This window comes from Megascapheus bottae, chromosome 30 (genome assembly GCF_031878675.1).
Source record: "Megascapheus bottae isolate mThoBot1 chromosome 30, mThoBot2.hap1, whole genome shotgun sequence".
Taxonomy (NCBI): domain Eukaryota; kingdom Metazoa; phylum Chordata; class Mammalia; order Rodentia; family Geomyidae; genus Megascapheus; species Megascapheus bottae.
The window spans coordinates 3,630,023-3,654,996 of NC_143538.1; the positions used below are offsets into that span (position 1 = coordinate 3,630,023).

Here is a 24,974-nt window from a genome sequence, read left to right on the forward strand (position 1 = left end):
GTCGAGATGGCCCAAGGGCCACGCTTGCCAGAGTCCTCTGTCCCCTGCCAGCTACCCTGAGATGTGGGCTTTAGCCTATGGGAAGATGCTGAGGCCCAGAGATATGGTATCAAGTGCCAGGGTCTCAGGCTGCTAGTATTTCAATGTTTGGAGCTATAAAATTTCTAAATCTAGGATCAACTGGCTCTGTGTTAGTGACAAACCCAAACCCACAGAAGAAATCATGGTAAGACAAAACCAAAACAAAAACAAAGGAATCAGGTGCTGGTGTTCACGCCTGTAATCCTAAGTACATGGGAAGCTGAGATCTGAGGATCATGGTTCAAACCCAGCCCTGGCAGGAAAGTCTGTGAGACTCTTATCTCCAATAAACCTCTTTAGGAGAGAGGCAAATAGAAGTATAGTCGAGTAACTTAGGGTTTAATGAGTCAACAAAACGACAAAAATCACAAAGAATACCAGGCAGAAATAGCGTTGTAATACAATATTTAGTGCCAATGCCAAACACAAAGCTGAACTACATCATGATTGTTAGTAGAAAGATTCTGAAGGGCTGAAAGGACTCCGGATGGGGACATGGAAAAATGAAGAATAATTGGATCTGTTGCTGAAGCTGAGACCAGGAAAAGTTTTCTTGTCATTGAAAAAAATGTCAGTCATGGTTACAATATTGTTTGCTCCATACACACAAACAAACAGATTAAAGGGAGAAAGATTCAGAGCAGATTGTGGGAGGTGGAGAGGCAGGAAACAAACCCAGCGCCGACAGCAATACTACTCACAGAAAGTTCTAGAAGTTCCTGTCACCGCCAGCAAGCCCCATAACACAGCACCAAGTGTTTCCGACATATTAGGTTTCGGCACTAATGTGAAATCATGTACAATTTCACTGGCTTCTAATTCTTCTTTCTATGAAATTAAACCTGCCATCTGTTCTTCATAGAAAACAAAATAAAATGAGCTACAGGCAAAAAAAAAAAAGTCTGACATTCTGAAGTCTGGTTCTGGGAGGGACTGGAAAAAAAATGGAAGTCTGGTGACAGCCACAGACCCAAGCCAACACACCTAAGACAAAGGTTACAAAAATACATCTTGGTGTTTGAATCCAGAAACTATGTCTCTGGAAACCCAGAGCCATGGAAAGCAGGAGTAGAGGCCTGCACTACACAGCCAGGCACGGAAGGAGCCAGGAGGATATCTCTCCACAGACCCTCTCCTGCCAGGCCACTCGTCAAACAAGGCCACCGCCTGGGACACATCCCACTCCTAAAGGACCCTGATCTAACCTCTCCGAGTTGATCTCAACGCCAGCAGTTACGAAATGGACGCAAAGACTGGAACAAGGCACACTGGGTCACAACCAGTAGCTCTCAATCTCAGAACCCCTCGGGATCCCTGGGGGCTCCAGATGCACTCTGGGAAAGAGTCATGTGACTGCAGTTGCACTAAAACCCAAACACAGGAAGAGCAGGTAGTGGAGGCCGAGGAGAGAAGACAAAATGTGAAACACCCAGGTGAGCTGAAGCCTGAATGGTGGGCAAAGACACCCTACCGAGCAGGTGTGTGTTGGGGTACACTGCGAATCAGAGCCCCCATCCCAGGCCGTGCCCTCTCAGATGGGAAACCCTGTAGTCGAGGGGCCTCATCCATGCCAGGAGGTTCAGTCTTCATTCTGCACCGGAGAGCCCCACAGACACCTGTGTCTCCCCACTTCTAGTCCCACGTGTGTGTCTCCACGTATGATCCACTGAATGACTTCTCCAAAGCACTGAGAAGCCTTGTTTCTCAGCTCCTACACAAAATTCAGTGAGAAAGAACCAACCAGTGGGTTGTCCAGGGAGATGCAGCTTGGATTGCCTGGGTACCCACCGATGAGGCTGAAAAAATGGAGGTGCTAAACATTGAACTCCTTCACCAGGCTTTGGGTCTCCCATCTCCAGCTGCCACTTCTTTTACTCCCCATCTTCCAGCCACAGCATTCCATTATCCTCCTACTCTCTGCCCACGGACACAGCCCTTTCACGAGTGCCATCCATGGAGAGGCAGCCTGTCCTTCAAACTGGACTGCGCCTGCGGGCCTGCCCACGCTGGGCAGGCTACACGGGAGATGGGCTTTTGATGGATGAGACATAGCAAGCAGAAAGTGTAGAAAATAGGAGGCGAGTGCCAGGTACCAGTTGCTCATGCCTGTAATCCCAGCTACTCAAGAGGCTGAGATCTGAAGATCCTGGTTCAAAGCCAGCCTAGGTAGGAAAATCCATGAGACTCTTACCTCCAATAAACTGTGAAAAAGCTGAAAGTGGAGCTGGGGTTCAAGTGGTAGAACGAGGGGGGAGGAAGGAGCGGAGAGAGAGAAAACAAAAACAAAAATAAAAACTCAGAGATAGTAGCCAGGTCCTGAGTTCAAGTCCCAGAACTGGCACCAAAATAAACAAATAACATTAATTAATTAAAACGAGACAAGGGAAGGACAGATGAGTAGGGAAATTCTAGTCCCACAGCTGCTCTTACTCATCTTGTGATTTGTAGCCAGTCAGTCTGTGGCTCTGAATCTCAGTTTCCACCTCAGCAAATGAGCTATCTGGACTCAATAGGACCCAAGGTCCCTTCCAGGGCTAACAGGCTTGGGTTTTTCCTGGAAGATGGCTCAGCCCCCTTACTGATTTGCTTCAAGTACCGCAAGAGCAGCAGAAGAAATCTCATGGTGGGGAGACTCAGGGCAGAAGTCCTTGGTGGATTTGCTGCAAAGGAGAATTGGATGCATTTCCACAAGATTCAAAGGCAGGACCCAGCCAAAAGAAAAACAATAGTAACAACAATGATGCAAGGTATCCGAATAAGATCTGCATAATGAGAAGTACTCCCCATTTCTGGAGCTGACCTGGCTCTTCTATCCCCAGTCATGGTGAGGGGATCGCCCCCCTCCCCCGCCACCTTTTAGTAGGTAGTGCAGTGTGCGCCCAGGTACCGACCCAGCCTGTATTTGCTGCAGTTACTCGGGAAACAGAAGCCGGTATCTGTACGAGCTGTCTGGCCATGTGCTTTCGCAGGGAGGCCAAGTCCATTTGGCTTCATGTTCTCAATGGCAGCTGTCCAGTTGCCATGCAAGCCAACCAGGCCAGCCAGTCAAAAGAGCCAGTGAGCTGCAAAGAACTCTAAGGCTGCTTTGGGAAAAGCCACCTTCCAGTGGAAGTTCTGCCTTGTGACTCCACCATTTGCAACCAGGTTGTTAATTCTGCATTCTCCAGGATTCCCTCCAGAGAGCTGCAGGCACCCCTAAGAAGAGGAAAGAATAGCAAGGCACCGATGGTCCTGCCTGTACCCCCAGCTACTCAGGAGACTGAGACCTAAAGATTGTGGTTCAAAGCCAGCCCAGGCAGCAAAAATCTCTGAAACTCATGAACTACCAAAAAACTCGGAAGTGGAGCTATGATCCAAGGGGTAGAGCATTAGCCTTGAGGAAAAAAAACAAAAACCCTCAGCACCCAAGCCTTGAGTTCAAGTACTAAGACTGGCAGAAGAAAGAAGGGGAGGGGAGAGGTGGGAGAGGGAGAAAGAAAGTGTAGAGTGGATCACCAAGTAAGTGTTCAATTAATGTCCATCGGTGAGCAAGGGTACAAACAGACTGAGCCAGAACCCACCTCAGCCTTACCCGTGGTCCACCTATGTGGCCAGAGAAGTTATTTTCTTGACCCTCAGCCCTGCTGTGTCACTCTTGCTTACCGATGACTCTGCGTTCTTACTCCCCAAAGGGTAAAAACCAAACCTACTTACAAGCACCATTGGTCTCAACCTGTCACTCTATGGCCTCAACCTCTTTTCCAACGTCAGCTCCACCACCCTCTGTCTCATAACACACCCTCCTTGCCTTCCCCCCTCTTCATCTCAGTTCAAAGGCGCGCTCTCTCCTCCTCCTCCTCGTCCCCTCCCCACTCCACGAACAACCCTTTCCATCCATGTCAGGCGATCTCTCCATTCCCCAGGGTCATGGAACACAACCTTACCCCACCAGGGCTCACTTCCTGCACTGCAATTATCTTTGTGTGCAGCTGTGAGCTCCCGAGGGCAGGGAGGACTATGACTTGTTTTATCTTTGTGTTCCCAACACGCTCTCTAAAAGCATCTCATCTGCCACCTGGCAGGCCCCGAGGAGACACCAGATGAATGGGGGCATGCACGCACGCATACATGGATGGATGAATAGGTAGATGATGGACAGAACGAGGAACGGATGGACAGACGGACCGATGGATGAATGGGTGGATGGCAACGCCAGTGAGCATTCCCTTGATCCTTTGTCCGGGTGCCTGTGAGTGAGTGTTCTCTGCTTCCAGTCTCCATAGCAGCTGCGCCATGGCGCCCCAGCCACCTGAGTGGTGGCTTGGCGATGTCACTCCTTGTTCCGTGAGCCTGAATGGCAAGGCATGGCTGATCCTAAGGGCCGTCTACCGTTTTCTCAAAACAATCCACTAATAGTTCGATCCCCACCCATCCCCTGTGTGCTGAAACTTTCCCTCCCCTGGACTTCCGGGATACCACTCTGCTCTGATTCTCCCTACACTCTTGCCATCCTGCTGGCTTATCTCCCCTCTCTCAGCCTCAAGTGTTGAGGTTCCCTTCGTGGCCTCTTGGACTCTTTTTATCCGAATCTGGGATAGCACAGAAGATTTGCAGCAATTTTTATAGCAGAGGCACCCCTGTATGTGGGTATCCCCAAATCCCAAACACCAGACCACACTCCTGACAACCAACTAGATGCACCACACAAACCCTGCTAGTGCAACCTCAGACACATGGTCCACACTGCCCAGGGCTTGTCCAAGACCTGGAGATTAAGTATTATTATTATAATTATTATTATAATTATAATTATTATTATTATTATTACCTGATTACATTTTAAGTGTGTAGGAGAGAGTTAAGTGTTTCCCTAATGGAAAGTAGTTTTAAACATTGTTTCAGAATTGGAATAGGCAGTTATATTGTGAAATCAAGTATTATATTCTGCTGAACCTTTAAATAAAATAGTAGACTTCAAGGCAACTAAGCCATAGGGGGCAGAGACTGCCTCTGGTACACACACACACACACACACACACAGGATGTATGTGTGCACACTCTTCCTGGACAGCATTTAGTCAAAAGTCATTGGAAACCCCCTTATTGTCCAAGCTATCACCCCAAGTGCCAGCACTAAGACACTCTAGCCAGAGGGACTGTTGTGGCGATTACTCCTGTAATCCCAGCAAGGCAGGAGACAGGGGGAGGAGGCTCAGACTCTGAAATGGGTCTGGGGAAACAACAGAGATCCTATCTGTAAGGCAAATGGAAGCAAAAAGGGCTGGGGGTGCAGGTCTTGGTGTAGAGTTGCTTCCTAACAAGCAGGAAACCCTGAGTTCAGACCTCAGTACCACCAAAAATGGTAATAACAACAACTAAGATGATGATTGATGATGATGATGATGATGATGATGATGATGATGATGATTGATGGGACAGGAAAGCAGGCCATAAAGGGCCTTTTGAACAATTAGAAAAGCAAGGTTTCGTTAAGGAATCTGGGTAAGGCAGCTGTGCCTGCAGATTACATTGCAGGCTGGGACTCAGGGAGGCAGCAAAGTTCCCGTCCCAGGGCAGCACAGAACACAGCGCGTTTGTCTTTCTGGGGCGGCTTAGGTGTGGTTGCTGGAAGTTATTTCCATGGTAGGAACCCCAAGACGCAGGCTGTGAGCAGCAGCAGTCTAGCAGGGAGCCCCCAGCGCTGGGTCTGGAAGGAGCCCAGAGCCCCTGGTAGTGGCTGGGGCTTGGGCGGGACCTCCTCCCTGCTGCATGGCCTGCTCCTCCTGCCCACCCTGAGGCCCTCTGGACAATGCAGGGTTGGACCCAGAGCTCCACACACGTTTCAGGCTCTCTGGCTGTCAACCAAGGAATCCCACTTACAGCCCATGAAGCAAAAGAAAAATCTGTGCAAAAACAAACAGGCGAAGAAATGAGATCTATGGCTTGCAGCAGAGCTGGGAGCAGTGGACGAAAAGCTGGGGCTGGGGTCCCTGGAGAGGAAATATCACTGCATTAGAAACCACAGCCATTTCCACCCGCCTGCCATTACAGGCAGACCTGGGGCCACCAGTCCTGGGCGGGGAACGGGAGGCAGCTCTGCCCCTGGGGCTTCAATATGAAAGCCCACATTTATGCACCAACAGTCATTTAACCCCCATTGAGCCTGTGTGTGCTGGTCCTGGGGCTTGAACTCAGGGCCTGGGAGATGCCCCTGAATTGTTTTGTTTTTCACTCAGGGCTATTGTTCCACCCACTTGAGCCACAGTTTTACTTCTGGCTTTTTGGTGGTTCGTTGGAAAAAGAGTCTCATGGGCTTTCCTATCCAGGCTGGCTTTGAACCATGATCCTCAGATAACAGCCTCTTGAGCACCTAGGATTACAGGCATGACCAGCAGAGCCCAGCTGGGATGTGGTTTTAAGGATTTAAGTGGAAGCAGCCTCAAGTTGGAGCTGCTTTCTGATTGACAGAAGTCCTGGTTTGAAAAGGCTGAGTGACTAAAGACAATACTTGGTCACTTCTGACTCGTGACTCTCTCTCCATCTCCTCCTTTCCTTGCTTGTTCACAATCATGTGAGAAGTCCTCTCTTCCAGTACAGAGCCTCTACTTCTGTTTCAAGTCCAAGCTGTCATTACGCTTGCAATTCCACCAGGCATCAGCCAATGGGGAGCCACCAGGCATGGCCCCAGATAAAGCGGCTCCCGGAATCATAGCCACCCCTACACCATCATGCTGTAACTTGGATCAAATGAGAAGGATCTGATAGGATCCACTGGAGGTTCCAAAATCTAGGGTCACCCAGACAGGTGGATAAGAGCCCCGGGGGTCCAGCAGCTCCTTCTTAGTGGAGGCTGGGGTGACCTTGGGGCCAGGCCTGAAGAGAAGCATGTACTGAGACCGAGCTTCAGTTTCTACTCAGCGCTTCCTCCCGTAGGGGACTAGATCTCTATCCCAAGTCCCGCTGGTGGAAAGATCTAGAAAGGACTGCTACGGTCACACCACTTGTGTCCAGGATTCTCTCGCTGTGCATGTCCCTGCATGGGACGGGTAACCATTGTGCCTGTTAAAGTGGGGCTCAGGGCTTGGGGTCTGAGGATGGTCCCCAAAACTGCCCCATCACTACCTCATGCCAGGCAGCAGGGCAGAGGTCATGTGAAGGGCAGATGCCGACTTCCAAGCTACTCCAGAAGACCCTGGCCAGGGGCCCATTTTGGGGTGTAGTGCAAAACTCCTCAGAATCCCGGCTGGGCCCCAGCTCCTGATGGAAAGCAGATCTGGGGTGCGCTCCGCCTCCAGGAACCCCGCCTCTGCATTCCATGCTGTGGGCCGTTTCTAGGCAGGTTGGGCCGGGGAGGTCCCGAGGCTCATTTCTCTTTTCAACCTGCCTGGGGGGGGGGGGAGGGCAGGGGCAGCCAAGTCTCCATTTGACTCAAACTCTAAAAACAGAGCTGGATGAAGAAAAATAATCCAGGGAAAGGCTGGAAAACTCATCTAACCAGCTGTTACAGCTGAGCCGAGGGCGGTTGTGGCCTCCAGGCAGGACAGCCCCTCTGCAAGGAAGGGGCCAGGCCTCAACCCCTTATCCTCAAGGCTCAGGATGGTGGGGAGCTGCCCCATTGCCTCAGGACGGGGGCTGCTGTCGCAGGTAATAAGAAATCTCCACGGTCGATGGTGACTTGAGGGACCGGTCACCTCCTCCAAGAAGCTTGCTCAGAACTTGGAGCAAAATCAAGGACATAGGCGTTTTCCCCAAAGGGTTTATGATACTTAAATACCTGAAAGGGAGCAGGCACCTGGTCTATGTGAACATCACAAAAGGGCTGCAAAGCCCAAGCCATCACCTCCAAAACACATCTGGAACTCAGATGGTTTAGAAAGGTCAGGAAGGCCCCAGCAGCAGTGGCTCCACCCCTGTAATCCCAGCCACTCCAAGAGTCTGAGGTCTGAGGATCTCGGTTCAAAGCTAGCTCAGGTAGGAAAGTCCATGCGACTCTGATTTGATTAACCACCAAAAAGCAGGACGTGGAGCAGTGGCTCGAGTGGAAGAGTACTTACTAGCCTTGAGCAAAACAGCTAAGGGACAACATCCAGGTCCCTTAATTTCAGAGGAAGGGAAGATGAGAGGGAAAGAAAGAGAGAAAAGGAGGGAGATGAGAGGGAGGGAGGGAAGGGAAGCACAAAGAGTGGAGTATTTTATGTCACCAAGGATTCTGGCAAAAAATGGAGAAGAGGAAAAGAAGGAGCCAGAAGCAAACCCAGGGGCTGACAGGGAGCTGCACTGCAGGAGGGGTAAAAGGCCGTGCTATTATGAAGGTGAGTGAGGCACATCTGGAAACCTCTGGGTGCCGCTGCAGGGAGTTTACCCTGTGCTTACTGGGCAGCTTCTTGTGGCTGGTACACATAACAGCAACCAAGTCCAGCACTTACTAGCAGGGACTCAGAGCCGAGAAGGAGCCAGAGCTCGTGTTCCGCTATTCTCAAAGTTCCTAACCATCTCCAAATCTGTCTCCATGGAGACGAACAGGAAGGACGGTGCTGGGCACGCACCCAGCACTTAACAGATGCTTGCAGCCAGGGAGAAGAGCAAGGATTTAGTAACAGGACCCGAAAAGACACAAAAGGAGGTGAGACAAGAAGTTGCAGTGTCCCGGGGGGGGGGGGGGTGGCTCAAGCCTGTTATCCTGGCTCCTCAAGGACCATGAGACCTGAGGATCACAATTCAAAGCCAACCCAAGCAGGAAATTCTACGAGACACCTATCTCCAATGAACCACCAAAAATGCCGGAAGTAGAGCAGTGCCTCCAACAGTACAGCACCCATCTTGAGCAAGAAAAGCTAATAAATAAGAGTATGAGGCCCTGAGTTCAAATCCCACTGTCAGCACAAAGAAAAACAACAACAAGGAGGCATCAGGCTTGCCGACCAGTGTCTAAATTGCTGTTGTTGTTTTTCTTTGTGCTGACGGTAGGATTTGAATTCACAACCATTGACCTTCTGGGGTTCCCAAACTCCCAGCACCACCCAGCTGCATGGTAGCTGTGTCTCTCCCCCATCTGGCCCCTCAGACCAACATATGAGCCCACCACATCCCCAGTGCCTGTGTGCAATAACTGAAGAACACACAGGAGTACACCCAGTCCCCCCCCCATCCTCCTCTTGTAGCCCCAGCTTGCATGTGAAGAGGCAAGAACAGGACAGTTCTCCAGGCTCAAAGACTCTGCATAACTTATTTGCGCTCTGGCATTTTATGACCTTCCTCTTCTCTGAGTGCTTTTCTACAGATGCATTATCCAAAGCACAGAATGAAAGCAAGTCCCTATAGTGTCAGCCACAGGAAGACTAGGTCAAAGAGAAATGGGTCATCCGTAGTGAATGGTCACAGCCTGGCAGAATCAATGCCACATACCCCTGGCTGATGCACTTGGCACGGTGATAACAAACTCAATTTTAGTAAGGGCTTTTCTACTGCCCAAGTTCTTTACATTTGATCTCTAGAAGTCCTAGGTGACAGAGAACTAAAGATATTAAATGTAACTTGCAGATTGTTTTGGTTTTAGTGATCCTAAGGTCTCTCGCTTGCTAGAAGGCACTCTATATCTTGAGTTATGCCACCAGCCCTTTTCGCTTTAAGTTTTTTTGTTTTTCAGATAGGTTCTCAAAATTTTGCTCTGGATGGGCCTCCTATCACCATCTTCCTATGCCAATCAGAAGGTGGGCTCGTAGAAGTGTGCCACTACTCCTAGCTTTATTTTTGAGAAGGTATCTCATTAGATGGCCCAGCTTAGCCTTTAACTCAAGATCTTTCAGTCTTAGCTCTCTCGGAGTGGGTGCTACCATACCTGGTTGAATGAACAATTCTTAGCTTTTTTATGTTTTTATTGGTTGTAGGGCTTGAACTCAAGGCCTGGATGCTGTCCCTAAGCTCTTTTTGCTCAAGGATAGCTCTTTAGTGCTTTGAGCCATAACGCCACTTCCAGTTTTTGAGTGGTTAATTGGAGATAAGAGTCTCATGGGGATTTTTCTGCCTGGGCTGGCTTCACACACCATGGTTCTCAGATCTTAGCCTCCTGAGTAGCTAGGATTACAGGCATGAGTCATCAGAGGCTGGCTGCATTAACAGCTTTGGAGCTATGAGTCTTAGAGAAATTTAGATTGTAGGAAACCTATCCCTACCAGATAAAGCTCGTAGCCTAAGGAATTAGCTCCACGATTTGAATGTACTCTGAAAGGTTGTTTTACATCCCAGGGAGTCATGTCAACTAAGAAAAGAGCAAACATTCAGCATGGGAAGACTCAAGAAATAGGAAACCATTGTGGTTTCCTAGCTATTCCGGCGGCTGAAATCTGAGGGTGGAGATCAAAAAGTCCCTGAGACTCTTACCTCCTATTAACCATCAAAAAACTAGAAGTAGAGCTGTGGTCCAAGGCGTAGAATGCCAGTCAGTTGTGAACAAAAGAAAAAAAAAGCATGAGACACTGGGTTCACACACATACACACATTTGCATGCACACGTGCACACCAGAACATAATACCAGGAAGTTGAAACACGTTTTGTCAAAGGGGAGGTCAAGGAGAATGGAGACAAATGGAGAGAGGAAGGGTGGGTAAAGGCACTCACAAGATTCAAATGTACACATGTGAAAATGGAAGGGAAGCTGAGAGGTTGGGTGAGATGGGGGAGGGTGACAGAAAGAGTGACAGTGATCGAGATGACATTGATTCATAAACTGACATAGTACAAGGTAAGGCATAAAGACACTGTGGTACAGGAAGAATACACTTGCCAAACAGTCTCACTAACAACCAGAATAGCACCTTTCAGTGAAGAGAGGCATGACCTCTAACATGGGCTCAAGGACAGTGGCCTGGAGGTTGCACCATAATTCATATTTTCTTCTAAAGACTAAGTAATCAATTTCCCTGTCTGTCAAAACATTTATTTTCCCCTGTAATCTGGTCTAGAAATGTAACATAGTGGGAGAATTTAAAAGTTATTTAAAAGCACCTTTTTATAGTTTGGGTTTTATGTGTGTAAGTGTGGGAAGGAACGGAAATCTTGGGGAAAAAAAAATTAGAGCACATAAAAGACTTTTTTTTTTTCTGAACCATTTAGGATCCCAGAGTCACTTTGTTAGGATCAAAACACACAAAAATATCTGCTGTGCATAACTTAGCTTGTTTGTGGTAAGATGACATTTGAGATATGGGTATTACAGTTTGTTCAGACAATAACACATTTATAAAGTATTTATTTTTAAATACTGTTATTAATGGAACTATGAACTTCCAAAGGAAAAAAATTATACTAATAAATGTGGATGAAAAAAGGAAATATGTAGAAAAGCAAAGTTGGTTGTTTTTTTGTTTTTTTGTTTTTCCCTCTGAACTTGGATGTAAATAAAGACAAGAGAGGCTGGAGTTTGGCGTCGTGGTAGAGTGCTTGCCTAGTATGCACAAAGCCCTGGGTTTGATTCCTGGGTACCATATACACAGGAAAGGCCGGAAGTGGTGCTGTGACTCAAGAGATAAATCACTGCCCCTGAGAAAACTCAAGGACGACCCTGAGTTCAAGCCTCAGGACTGGCAAAAAAAAAAAAAAATAATCAAGACAGCTGGACGCCAGCGGCATATGCCTATAATCCTAGCTATTCAGGAGGCTGAGATCTGAGGATCGCTGTTTGAAGCTAGCCAGGGCAGAAAAATCCCCGTGATACTCTTATCTCCATGTAACCACCCAAAAAGCAGAAGAGGCACTGTGGCTTGAGTGGTAGAGTGCTAGCCTTGAGTACAAAGGGGCTCAGGGACGGCGCCTAGACCCTGAGTTCAAGCCCCACAACTGACACACCGAAAAAATCAGAACAAAGGAATGAACGCTAATGCTGGGTTGATGCATGGGCAAGTGATGGGTAAGTGTAATTTTAAAAAGGTGATATGGCAGCCTCAGTTTCCCCAGTACTTCAGCCCAGGTCCACTTTCTCTGACAGCCCATACCATCTTCTCAAACAGAATCTGTGGCCCAACATTTCTTTTTAAATAAATGTTATTTTTCATATCTTTCTTTATTCTGTCATAGTCCTTGACTTGAAGCCTGCTTTGTCTGATTCTAATTAGCTACTAGAGACATCCCAGCTTTCTTATGATTGGTGTTTGCTTGGTAGATGCTGTTTCTCTATCACACACACGGACACACACACACACGCACACACACACATCTGGCTCTGTGTCCAAGCTCTGCTGTCTCAAACTCCTGGACTCAAGGGATCCTCCAGAGTGGTGCTAGGATCATTTAGTATTTCATTCCTTGATCTAGAACTTTCCTACAAGAAAACAAACCCTTCCACAGTTCAGAGATAGAGAAACTGAAAAGGCAAAAGTAGAGCCACCATCCTAAGAAGGGCAGACCTGCTAGGAAGTGACAGGCAAGACTGCCATGACAGCAAGTGTGGGCCACCACACTGGACATCCTCATCTTCCTCGCATCAGGTTAGCAGCAAGATGGCCAAGACCAACGCTCCTCCACAGAAGAGACCAGGAGACAGATTCTACCAGCCTGGGACCCAGAGGAGGGAAGCAGGGAGGGGGGCAGACCTGGCACAGTCTAGGAGGTTGAGAGCATGGCTCTGTCACCTTCTCACAGGAAAAAGCAGGCTCAGAGGCCTGCAACAGAAGAGCTAAGACTCCACACCCCCAGAACTCCCACACTGGAAGCCTGGACATGCGCATTCTGCACTGCCACCAGAGCTTTGCAAGCATCACATCCTAAGTCTACTGTTCTGTCTCCATAGACGTAAACGTGGTTCTTCCACCACTGCACAGGAATCCCAGAGGCTGAGCACAGCGTGGGTTTAGTTGACATGTTTCCCTTGATGAGGCTTTTTTTTTTTCTTAAACCTTCTTCATTTCTCTGAAGAAGAAATACTCACGTTGCAGAAGCAGCATTAGAAATAGGCTTTGACAAACACCAGCAGGAGGAGAGCCTTTCAACTCCACAAAGCTCTGGGGCTGGGCCTGCTCTTGAAGCCCCTCTCCTACTGGCCTCCCCCTCTCCCACCTGGCCTCCCCCCTTTCCAGCCCAGTCTCTCCCTCTCCCACCCAGCATCTCCCTTCTTCCTTTCCTCCCAGACTTCCTCTTGTCTTCCTCCTGCTTATTGGAATTAAAGCATGTTGGACATACAGTGTACAAAGAATCTCACTGTCTGACTGGCTGGCATTCTACCATTTGAGCCACAGCTCCACTTCCAGTGCTCTGCTAGCTAACTGGAGATGACAGTCTCACAGACGTTCTTGTCCACGCTGGCTTTGAACCATGATCCTCAGATCTCAGCCTCCTGAGTAGCTGAAATTACAGGTGTGAGCCACTGGTGCCTGTCTTAGAAACTTTTCCATTATGAATCGAAGCTTTTGGCCCCTCTATCCAAGAAGGAAAATCTCTGTGGGCCTCGCCTTACCTTTCTGTGTTCAATGGAGGGCTGTGGGCAGACGAACTGGCATGCAAGCAGCAGGAGGGCACCCAGGGCCCTGGGAAGGAGAAACAGAAGCACACAGGCTGTGAGTTTCCTTGCAGAGAGGCCTCACAACCTCTGGGTGAAGGGGGAGGGGGAGGAGGGATAACCTGGAGAAGGTAGAGGTAGCCTGGCTGGGACACAGCCCTGGCACAGGGCAGGGATCGAATCTAGGCTTGGCCACCTCAGTCTTTCTAAACCTGAGACAACCACAGATGCTGGCTCGGGCCATACCTCACCCTAAGTGTGGGTGTCACCTCCGCAGAGGAGGAAAGAGAGCTTCTAAGACCCCCGTGGTACCCCCACATCACAGTCTAGGCCTGTCTTGGGGCTGTTCTGTCTGTCCCCTCGTCCTCTGAGGTCTCATGTCGCTGTGGGTGGAACCGCTGCTGCAAAGTGGAGTTTTATGTGATGGTGATGCTATCGTGTCCAGCCCGCAGACCCACAGACCTGTGTGAAGTACTGAGTCCCTGGTTTGCCCCCTAACAGATCTTAACTAACACGGTAAGGGTGTATCAATACAACTGTCCCCAAACACACACACAGCCCACTTTTGAACTTTTTGTATGGAGCAGTGTCAGGATTTGAACTCAGAGCTTTGAACTTGCAGGCAGGCGCTCTATTCCCAGAGCCACGTCTCCAGCTCTTTTCTGCTTTACTATTTATTTACTGGATGGAGGTATAGTGCCATTTCCCCCGGGTCAGCCTCTAATCACGTCCCTTCTACTTAGGATTCACTCACAGCTGGGACTATAGACAGGAGCCACCACACCCATGTAGTAGAACCATCCTCACTGTCTGGTCCATTCTTGGGACTAGTAAGGACCAAGAGAATAAAAGGATAGAATAGAATGAGCAAAGGGAGGGGGGGGATAAAGAAAAAGGACTAAGAGAGAGGACTAAAGAAAAGAGATGCAAAGGGAGGCTGTGACCAGAATATGTTGTGAAGTGTTTTCCAGAATTCCCCACTGGAAACATAGACAAGCTGGAAAAAGGGAGGTAGTTCTCACGGGAAGATTGCTTCAAATTGGAGCCATTGGTTCTAATCCCCAGAAACTCCATCTGGGCTGTCAGGAGGGGAAGCTGGCAGTGATTGCCAACTCATCCTGGAACAGAATGTACCAGCAAATCCTACCATCAAATTCCAAGCGCTGTGGACAGGAGCCTGGTACAGGAGCCTGGTACGGGGCTGTGCCAGGCGTAGAAAAAAATCAATGCTGTCTGCATGCCTGTCACTGTTTTATAGGTGAACTTTTGCCAGGGCTGCCATCCAGAAAACAGTTTCCTTTCCTCCCCGCCTCTGCCCACCTCTCAGACAGCTCTGCCAGGGTTCTCCAGAGAGCCTCTTCCTTCACTGGAGGTTCTGTGTTCAAATCCTGCTGTTCACACTCCCCAACCTGTAGGCACCAAGGCTCATGCCCTGTAGTTACCTGATTCCCAGTTGGGTTCACAAATCCACAGGGAGAGCACAGAACGAAAGGCACCTCGTGGTTTACCCAAAAACAAAGTCGAGTGTTCTGGAAAGAGTCAGTAAAGGCAGGAAGCCAAGAGAAAAAAAGAGAGAGAGAGAGAGAGAAGGGGAAAAAAAACCCCTTCTGGGAAATGAGGTGTGGATGAGACAACTGCGAATGATTAGGGGCAAAAATAATAAAATTAAATAAAATAGATCTAGAATGATCTGTGCTTGCATTGCTTTGCAATTCCCAGCCTACTCCACAGGACCCTGAGTGAAAAACCTCAGATCGTGACCGGGAGTGTGGTTTGAACATCACTTAGTCCCAGCTTCAGGCTCCTAAGAGTCCTTGGCCCTGCACCAAATGCTTTAAGTTCCATCTCAGGCCTGGCAGCAGGCGCCTGGCCCGCACTCACCACTGACCTCTGCCCCTGGCTGTGCAGGTCAGCAAAGGGAAAACATCTGCTTTGTTTCCTGCACATAAAAGGCAACCTTTAAATCAGACACCGGTGGCTCAGGCCTATAATCCCAGCTAGTCAGGAGGCTGAGATCTGAGGATCATAGTTCAAAGCCAGCCTAGGGGAAGGAAAGTCCCTGAGACTTTATCTCCAACAAACCATCAAAAAGCCAGAAGTGGCACTGTGGCTCAAGTGGTAGAGTGTAGGCGCTCACAACTGGCACACACAAAAAAAGTAAGTTTTAATTCATGCACTCAGTGTGCAACAGGAATAGTTTAGCATCAGCTAGTAAATTTTGCTGCTTTGCTGCATTAATGATGCAGGGAAATCAAGTACCTCCACCCAGGCCCCACCCCCCTCTTTCCTTCCCCCTCCTCCTCTCCCTTCCTATCTTCTGATCACTGGCAAAGGGACACTGACTGACTGCAAAACCCTGCCCTGGGGAAACAACTGGTCCCCTGCTTTCAGTAATGGCATTCAGGTGTCCCTCACACATGCAAAATTATTTTCTTGTCCTTTCTCGCCTCCCTGTTGTCTCTGGGGACTTTTTCCATGGCTGAGAGCAATCACCCTTCCTCTCTCTCTCTCTCTCTCTCTCTCTCTCTCTCTCTCTCTCTCTCTCTCTCTCTCTCTTTCTCCCTCTCTCTCTCTCTCTCTCTCTCTCTCTCTCTCTCTCTCGCTCTCTCTCTCGCTCTCTCTCGCTCTCTCTCGCTCTCTCGCTCTCTCGCTCTCTCGTTCTCTCTCTCTCTCTCGCTCTCATTTCCTCATTCTCTTGTGGTTGCATTTGCAAGCAGAATGGCTGGCAGGCCTTAAGCTAATAATATTTTACAGAGGAATATATCGAGGAAAGGAAAAACCTTACATTTTCAAAGACTGGAAGCAGACCTAAGGCCATCAACTCAAAATGATCCAGAACTCTCCTTCCTGAGACCCTATAAACATCACCACCTCACCCTGTAATCACGCTAATTATGTCTGTATTTCTTCAAAAACTACTGTTCAAAATAAAAATTGCCAAGTCGATTTACTTTCCCGCTGCGCTCCCTGGCTCTTCGGTTTGCAGGAGTTGTGTTTCCATCTGCGTTTCCTTGGAAACAGACACTATGTCTGCCCCCACGCAAATCTCCAAAGCTGAGTGGTAAGTAAAGACCACGAGGCAGTGGCTCTAGGCGTGCAGGCCAGTCCAAGGGCCTGGGGTCACTCACTGCTCTGCCTCTTCTGGTCAGTCACTGCATGCAAACATACCACTCAGTCCATGAAGAAAGAAGATGATGTAGACAAACACAAAGACTTCCATTACCTTTAGCTCTATGCATGGCCTGTCTAACAAATGTTTTCGTTTACCCTTTGGTCATTCTCAGTGTGTGTGTGTGTGTGTGTGTGTGTGTGTGTGTGTGTGTGTGCGTGCGCACACATTGGTGCTAGGATTTGAACTCAGGGCCTGGGCACTGTCCCTTAACTTCTTTGCTCAAGGACTACTTTTCCTGACACTCATTTATAGCAATCTGGATTCTCTATTGGGGGTGGGGGAGTTCAGGGAGGGAGAGAGGGAGGGCAAGAGAGAGAGAGAGAGAGATCTGCAGCTTTTTCAATTACTCTCCATGCACCTGGTCACTTTGATGAATATTTAAAATCCCTTACACACACAGACACACACACACACACACACACACACACACACAGTGCTTCTCATCTAACAATTCAAAGTCCTCTCAGTCTTAAAGTAATCATGGCCTTTCCTCACCAACTATTTTGCAAAGCATTTAAATGAAAGACGCGGTGATTTTGTTTCTGTGTCTCGGGTTGAAGCGTAGTCCCGTGGGCCTGGGAAGAGAGGTAAAAAGCTCGTGTGCCCCTGGCCAGTCTTCCAGGGAGCCATCCCAGCCCGTCACCTACCCTGACTGGTTTCTTTCTGAAATGACAGCAGGAGTCCTGGCAAAGTAGCCCAAGCCAGTGGCCTTGTTCCCACAATTGCTTTGGCAGGATCCAGTGCTGAAGTCCTGTCAAGATTCCAGAGCGTGGCATGGTGTGCCAGCTCACGCCTGTAATCCAGGTACTCTGGTGATGGAGATGGGGAAGACTGAGGTTTGAGGCCAGCCTAGGCAAGAAGCTGACAAGGCCCTCATCTCAACTAATGCGCTGGGTGTGGTGACAGACATCTGTGGTCCCAGCTACATGACATTCCAAATTGGGCCCCAGGCAAAAACAGACCCTGCCTAAATTATAACTAAAGCAAAAAAAAAGGGGGGGCTGGGGATGTGGCTCAAGTGGTAGAACCTAGTAAATACAAGGCCCTGACTTTGAACACCAGTTTCAGGAAGGAAAGATGAGCTTCACTTACCCAAGGGAGCCCATGACACAGGGGACCATGGCAGTACAGGCTAGGATGAGACCGGGGCTTGTCACGGCCGTTTCCAGGGATCCACACCCCAAAGCCGAAGTCAACGCCTACAGAACAGAACCGTGTTGTGCTTTTAGCATCAGTGGCTTCAGGAGGTCCTAGAACCCCAACCAGGCCAGTGAACCCAGAAGTGAGCCCAGAGAAGATATCAAAACAAAAACTCACTGCCCGAGTCGTGGCTCTCAGAACCTCCCAGCTGAAAGGGATTGAGCGTGAACCTGAGGTGACAAGTTTCCAGAACATTCCAGAACATTCTGCCCGTGCCTGACCCACAGAAGAAGGCCAATAAATTGCTTTCAGGCAGATGACATCAGATACCAGACTGATGGTGGGGCTGGCACGGGGCAAGCCAGCACATGGAAGTCCAGTATGGCTGGCTCAGGGTGCTAGATTACAGAAAGTTACTTCTCACACATGAATCTTTCTACCTCAACACCACTGTGTGAGCGGGAAGACTGCCAAGGGCTGAGGGGCAGGGAGGGGTAGCCAGGCCAGCCCAGTGCTTTTCCTAGGATGGGAAAAAACAAAAAGTTCTAAACTTCACAGCAGTGATGGCACAGGTCTGTGAGGAGACTGAAATTCAGTGAATCCATTTCCTGCTGAGTGAGTGAAATGTGTGATTCGTGACATCACCTCAACAAAGCGGCTTTAAAAATATAGTGCCTAAGGGCCAAGCACCGGTGGTTCATGCCTGTAAACCCAGCTATTTCTCAGGAGGCTGAGATCTGAGGATCGCAGTTCAAAACCAGCCTGGGCAGGAAAGTCCACCAGTTTTATCTTCAATTAACCACCAAAAAGCCTGAAGCAGAGCTGTGGCTCAAGGGGTAGAACACTAGCCTAGAGAAAAAAAAAAACAAAAAAAAAAAACTCAGGTACAGCACGCAGGCCCTGACTTCAAGCACACACACATGCACACACACACTATTTTGAATCCCAAACAAGAACACAAGGTCCATAGTAAGTTTAACCCCAATACAGTCACAAAAATAAACAACACACAAATTGAAAGGCAGGTCAGCTTCAGTGAGCTGGTACCATTACACTGGGCAGATCTACTTTCTGTTACAGTACATGCACCCTGGGGATGGGAGGGGGATCTTTTCTTCTCTCCACTGGGAAGCTCAGAGAGGCCAGGCAAGTCACCTGCCCTGGCCCCAGTCACAACCTACGGAGCCTATACATCTCATGGATGGGACAGAAAGGGAGCCACAAAGGGTCTAATGTCCCCAGGATGCCAATGTGTCCTGAACTGTGACACAGCTCCACTGCCTACTGTACCCAGACCCACCTGTGATTCTTTCCAGTCCCCTTTGTGATCTGACCACAGCTCCTGAAAGACTCCAGCTGATCCAGCCAGCCCCTCCCCTCCAGTTGCAGCCACAGAGACACAACTTCAGTCCCTGATTCCACCTGTACCCCCTCTTTCTCTCCCTTGCAGTCTCCCCACCCAGATAAACAAAAGCACCCAGTGCCTGGGGACAGGAAGTGACTCAGTGGGAAAGAATGGAGGCCACAGGGTTGAGTAGGAGGTGGCTCTAGTCCCCAAACCCACACCCATCATGGGAGCACAGGCACATTCTCAGCTCCGAGCTCTGACACAGTGAAACTGTGACAGCTGCCCTGGGGGTCTGGGACCCCGACATTGGGCCCAAGTGCTACCCTGTCCAACTCTGCCAATATCTCAGCATGCCCTTCTACTACTGCTGCCATTTATGGGAATCTCTCAAGGCCCTGGCTACAGAAGAACGAATACTGCCTGGAATAATGGTCTAAAGGCAAAGGCAGAAAATTTGGGCTCGTCTTTCCAGGGACCTTGCTTCTGTGAACAGGTTTTCCAGAGCAGCAGGGAACAGAGAAAGAGTTAACCATAAACATTCATCAGTAACAGCATGGGCAAACATGGCAGCCAGCCACGAAGACACAGGGCTAGACACTTGCAAGAGAAAGGATTGTGTTACCCTCTCTGTAAATAGACACCATCTACATGTGTTCCTACCACTGGATAGAAGCTTCTAAAGGCAAGGAATTGATTTAGTCACCTTCATAAATGCTCTGGCTTACACACTGCTAGGGACAGGACCAGACATGCAATATGGAATGGATGGATGGATGGATGGATGGATGGGAGAATGGATGAAAGGATGGATGAGAGAATGAATGAAAAGATGGATGGATGGATGGATGGGAGAATGGATGAAAGGATGGATGAGAGAATGAATGAAAAGATGGATGGATGGATGGATGGATGGATGGATGGATAGATGGATGAGAGAATGAATGAAAAGATGGATAGTTAGGAAAGAGGAAGGGAGGGAAGAATGAACAGACAAATGGATGGAGTACACGCGTGAACAGCATGTATTTCTATGGATGTACCTCTTAGAAGCAGGCGCCGCCTAGTTTCTCTCTAGCACAGGGAAAGTTCACAGACCCCCTCCTGGAACCCGATGAAGAACTGATGGGCCCCCATGGGGGGGGGTCTGACCCTCCTGAGTTCCCCCTATGATGACCACAAACCCCCACAACCCCCTTCAGGAGATCCTGCCACATGCCATAGGGTATTCAAGAAAGCTGACCTTGGAGCCCAGACCTGGCCAGTGTCCAGTGGCTTCTAACTAGACTGCTAGAGGAATCTTTCCCCCAAGGTGCCCCCTGGTAGGTGGTCCTTGCTCCTGGATTCCTCAGGGGGCATCCTTTTCCCCTGTCCCATTCAGCCTCACCCATGAAGCCCCCATGCAGAGACTGGCTATTTTGCCCCAAGCCAGGGGCCACACGGAACCAGAGGCAGGGAAGACTACTGGATGGGTTCCACTCACTGGCTACAAATAAGCAAACATAGCACTGGGGGTTTTGCGACTCATGAACGCCAAGTTCTTCCTTCGCTGGAGATGCACAGAGGACTTCCTTCAAACTGTGTCCTCCTGGTCCCTAACCTGGCCATAATGACATTTGTTTTCCACTGGGTGGGGGGGGAACCCAGCCATTTCTCAAGTAACTAAGGGAAATATTTAAGGACAGAGATCAGAAAGGCGACATGTGTAAAACAAAATGAGCCATTCATTTCTGCTTCTGTCCAGTCTGCCTCTTCCATTTTGGGAGACGAGGCTAGTTCTGAGGCTTGAACTCAAAGACTTAGTTCTGTTCCTGAGCAGTTTTTGTTGTTGTTGCTCTACCACTTGATCCACAACTCCACTTCCAGCTTTTTGGTGGTTCATTGGAGATAGGAGTCTCATGGACTTTCCAGCCAACACTCCACTGCCTGGGCGGACCCTGAACCATGATTTTCAGATCTCAGGCTCCAGAGTAGCTGGGATTGCAGGTGTGAGCCACAGGCTCTGGGCTGCACTGGGCTTTTTAACCGCAGCCCCAGTCCCTTTGTCATGGTGCCTGCTAAGGTTGAGCACTGCCCCTTCTCGCCACGATGCGATGGTATAGAGGCACACAGAGCATCCAGACCACATGGAGGGGCCAGACTACAGAGAGCGTCCAGACCACAAAGAAAGTCCAGACTACAGAGAGCGTCCAGACCACAGAAAGAGTCCAGACCACAGGGAGCGTCTGGACCATTACAGAGCCTCTAGGACCACAATGAGAGTCTCAACAGCCCAGAGTCTGGATCACTCAGGATGTCTGGATTCCGCAGTGTCTGGACTGCACAGAAGGTCTGGACTGTCCAGACTGCAGTCTGGACCACACGTACACGGCCCAGCGACGAAGACCTGAACACCACAATGGCACGGCAGGAGCAAACACTGCGTCCAACTTCTACCCCTCAGGGAGGTTCACAGAGAATGGACACACCAAAGGAACCGATCTGGCACTGCCACACGAGGCGCAGGCAGAGCCAGGCCACCCAGGAAATGGCACAGCTGTGTGGTCAGAGCATGAGAACCTCAGCAACACACCCCAGGCCAGCCACAAGCTGCTGAGCCATCCGTGCAAGCACCCATGAACCTGAGGTCATTCCCTCCCCTCTCCCCTTCCACCTCGACGTGATCTGACCTGAGAAGCGAGGAAGAAACGGAAGAAGGACGGGAGAGGGTCTGCAGCCAACGGTGCTTCATGCTGTTTCCGGTTCCCATTCACCCCACATGTGTGTTCCCCTGGGGTCAGCTCCCGCTTTGGACACGACCCACCCAGAGCAGAAGGCCCAAAGCAGCGACAGATGGGAAATAGATAAACAGGAGCAAACCACCAACCTGGGGAAGAGGAGAAAACCAGCAGATCCCTCACCGAAGAAGGAAGTAGAAAGGAATCCCTGACAGGAGAGCAGAATTTGTCCCTCTGCTTAAGACTGGGAGATGAAGTGTTGGTGCCCCTGCCCCTCACTCTGCAGAATAAAACCCTCCGCTGGCCCAGGCTTCTGCTACTAGAAAGTGACCTGGGCCTGGGTACCCAGATGCTGGCACTGCGTTTCGTTCTGTGAAAGGTGTTAATGCTAGTGATTCCCACCACAGCTGTGCCCCCTGGGGGCCTCAGAACCAGCAACAGCCTCCCCCCAGTCTCTGGAGGGGGGCTTAGAGGAAGCAAGAAGGGCAAAGCTGGGAATCTTCACCCCACCCCCTGGAGAGACCACCCTTGGCTCCTGAGTTAACAGCCTTGGGTGTAGGACATGCTGGCAGAGAGCTCAGCAGGTGCAGATGAACTAGGGCCAGCCTTCCAGCTGGCCTGGAGGAGGGGGGCACGTGCAGGGTCAGAGGGCAACTGCAGGTCACCCAGGATTCAAGGCATGTAGGGTCAAGAGTCAAAGGAGTGAGATCAATCAAAGAGTGGGGATCCACACACAAAGCAAGGCTTAGACCCTGGGGAAGAGGAAAAGGAGGAGGAGGAGGAGGAGGAGCTGTGGGGGTCACACAGTGCCTCATCTTCCTCCCATCCACCCAGACAGGCAAGGAGAATGACGGTGAAGACCCCGAGGCACTTCTGGAAGTGTCTAACATTCTCATGTCTCTCCCCAGAGGAAGACACAGCCTGCTTGGACCCAGGCTTGAACTCGAAGAGGGGGGTTCAGGCACCTTGCATACACTACCAGTCTGGGGGTGAGGCCACTCCGCTACGGAGGGGACAGCCAGCCTGTCCAGCAGCACACATCTGACAGGGAAGGGTCCTGCCTCTACTGGTCACCTGCTGACCCGAGGTTACGTGACTGAAGATTTCCCAGAGCAACTCGGTAGCCCGGCTTCCCGGGACCACCATCCACTTGGTCAGTGTCCTGAGAAATGAATCTCCTCTCGCCAGCCTGGACCTCCGAGAGAATGGTCCCAGGGACCAGGCAGGGTTCTCCTTGCCCCCAGCGATCACACCCTGTTCCCTGGCAGAAATCAAAGGCTCCCCCATCCTCTTTCATCCGTGCCCTCCCCCTGCTCCCCTTCTCCCCCATGCTGCAGTCCACAGGGTGGAGGTCTCATTTCCTCTTGTCTTTCTAGCTTTAATCCCCTGCCTGAGCCGGGCCCATTCCTAGCCCACCTGAGCCCCCGCCCAGACCTGCCCTTCATTTCCCCTGGCAGGAGATGAGATGAGATGCCCATTAATCACTCAGCACTTCGCTCCGCCCTGCTGGCCAGGGCTCGGGGCAGTGGGCCAAGTGACCAGCAGCATGGGGCAAGCCACGTGCTGCCTACTGGGTGGGCTGTGAGCCTTCCCATGCCACCCTTCCGGACCAAGATGCAGGCCAGGAGGGCACAAGTCCAGAGCGGGGCTCAGGAAACACCGCCCCTGAAGAGCCCTGGGAGAAGATGGTTCTGGAAAAAGAACAAGAGATCCCGAGTGCCACCCTGGTAGGAAGACTGAGGAAAAGTGCCACTCACCCGTGGCCTGCTTTCCCCACGTCAGAGATCTGTAGCTGGGACCGGAAGAGAGAGGCGGGGGGGGGGGGGGCGGCGGGCAGGGGATGCGGCGGCATCCTTACAGGCTGGGTGAGTTCATGCAGTGGGTTTGAATACAGGGTACTGACACTCGGCCCCGCAGGCACAAACCCCCTGATCTGAGGGAGTCAGAGACCAGACACATATTCCTGTAAGCACAGCTATCTACCAGAGCAGATGAGGAATCAGACATGGGGCTGATTGTAAAAGCCCTGAACACCTCAGGCAGCCAAGGCTAACCCCCAGTTACACAGGGGGAAACTGAGGAAGACCAGATAAGTGAGACCCTACCAATGGCCACATCTCATTTAGCCTTAAGGGGGAGGGGGAGCCCCAGGCCACATCTCAAACCCTAGCTCCTGCCTTGTAAACCAACACACTCCCTGATCTTTCTTCTCTGCAACCAGCTTGGGGCTCACAGTGGTATACTGCACAGGAACCCCTGGCACACAGCATGATAGAGCCCTTGGCACACAGTGATAGAACCCCATACACACAGCGCTAGAGCCCCTGGCACACAGCAATGATAGAGCCCCTTTCACCCAGCAGAGGCGAATGGACAGGAAGTGAGCACTGAGCAGCCACTGGGGATTCCCTTTCACAGGGGGAGAGGGGCGAAGCTGGTGAGATCAGAATTTCAGGAATATTAATCTGTCCGCATAAAGAAGGTGGCTCAACATGACCGCAGCCACTTGTGGTGGGGATTCAAGAGAGGAGGAGGCTAAAGGTGGGGCAGGAAAATCACTGCTCCAGATTGCTGAGGAATGTGAGGGGGGTTTTGGTGATGGAGGAGCAATAGAACGAATGAACGTAGTGGACGGGAGAGGAGCTTGGCGAGCACTGGAACATGGAGACTCCCGGAATCCCCTATGGAGAAGAGGGGGAAGGGCAGCGCCAGGCTCTCAGGGCCTCTCTGCAATCACAGCGAGCATAACGCCAGCAGTCATAAGCCAGGAGACTGAAGAGCTGAGACAGCCCGGGTGTCCTGTGGAGGGACAGACGTGGACAGCAGACTCCACGCCCTGCCCAACCTGAGCAGTGGGCACAACCTGCCGGAAGCCCCTGCTCTGCCATGCAGAGGCTTCCAGGAAAGGCCCAGGGCTCCCTCCCTTCCCGGCCTCGAAATCATCATCTCAGGGCTGAGATTCGGGCTTGTAAAGGAATTCAGTGATGGTGCCAACCAGAGTCTCTGGGGACTGTGTAACTGTGCGCGTGTGTGTGTGCCTGTGAGTGCGT

General features: G+C 50.4%; 1 protein-coding gene across 2 annotated transcripts in view; it reads right to left on the reverse strand.

Annotated features, from left to right (window-relative positions):
• Thsd4 (thrombospondin type 1 domain containing 4) overlaps positions 1-24,974 on the reverse strand; it is a 162,015-nt gene that overhangs the window by 135,791 nt on the left and 1,250 nt on the right. Inside the window, exons 1-3 of one of the 2 annotated variants that reach the window (XM_090321364.1) lie at positions 22,890-22,940; positions 17,815-17,921; positions 13,509-13,578 (exon numbers count right to left, since the gene is read on the reverse strand). In XM_090321364.1, the coding sequence (XP_090177490.1) occupies positions 13,509-13,578; positions 17,815-17,843 (99 nt within the window). In that variant the 5' untranslated portion in view covers positions 17,844-17,921; positions 22,890-22,940. Of the gene's footprint in view, positions 1-13,508; positions 13,579-17,814; positions 17,922-22,889; positions 22,941-24,974 lie in introns of those variants that run through there. The other variant, XM_090321365.1, reaches the window with a different exon arrangement.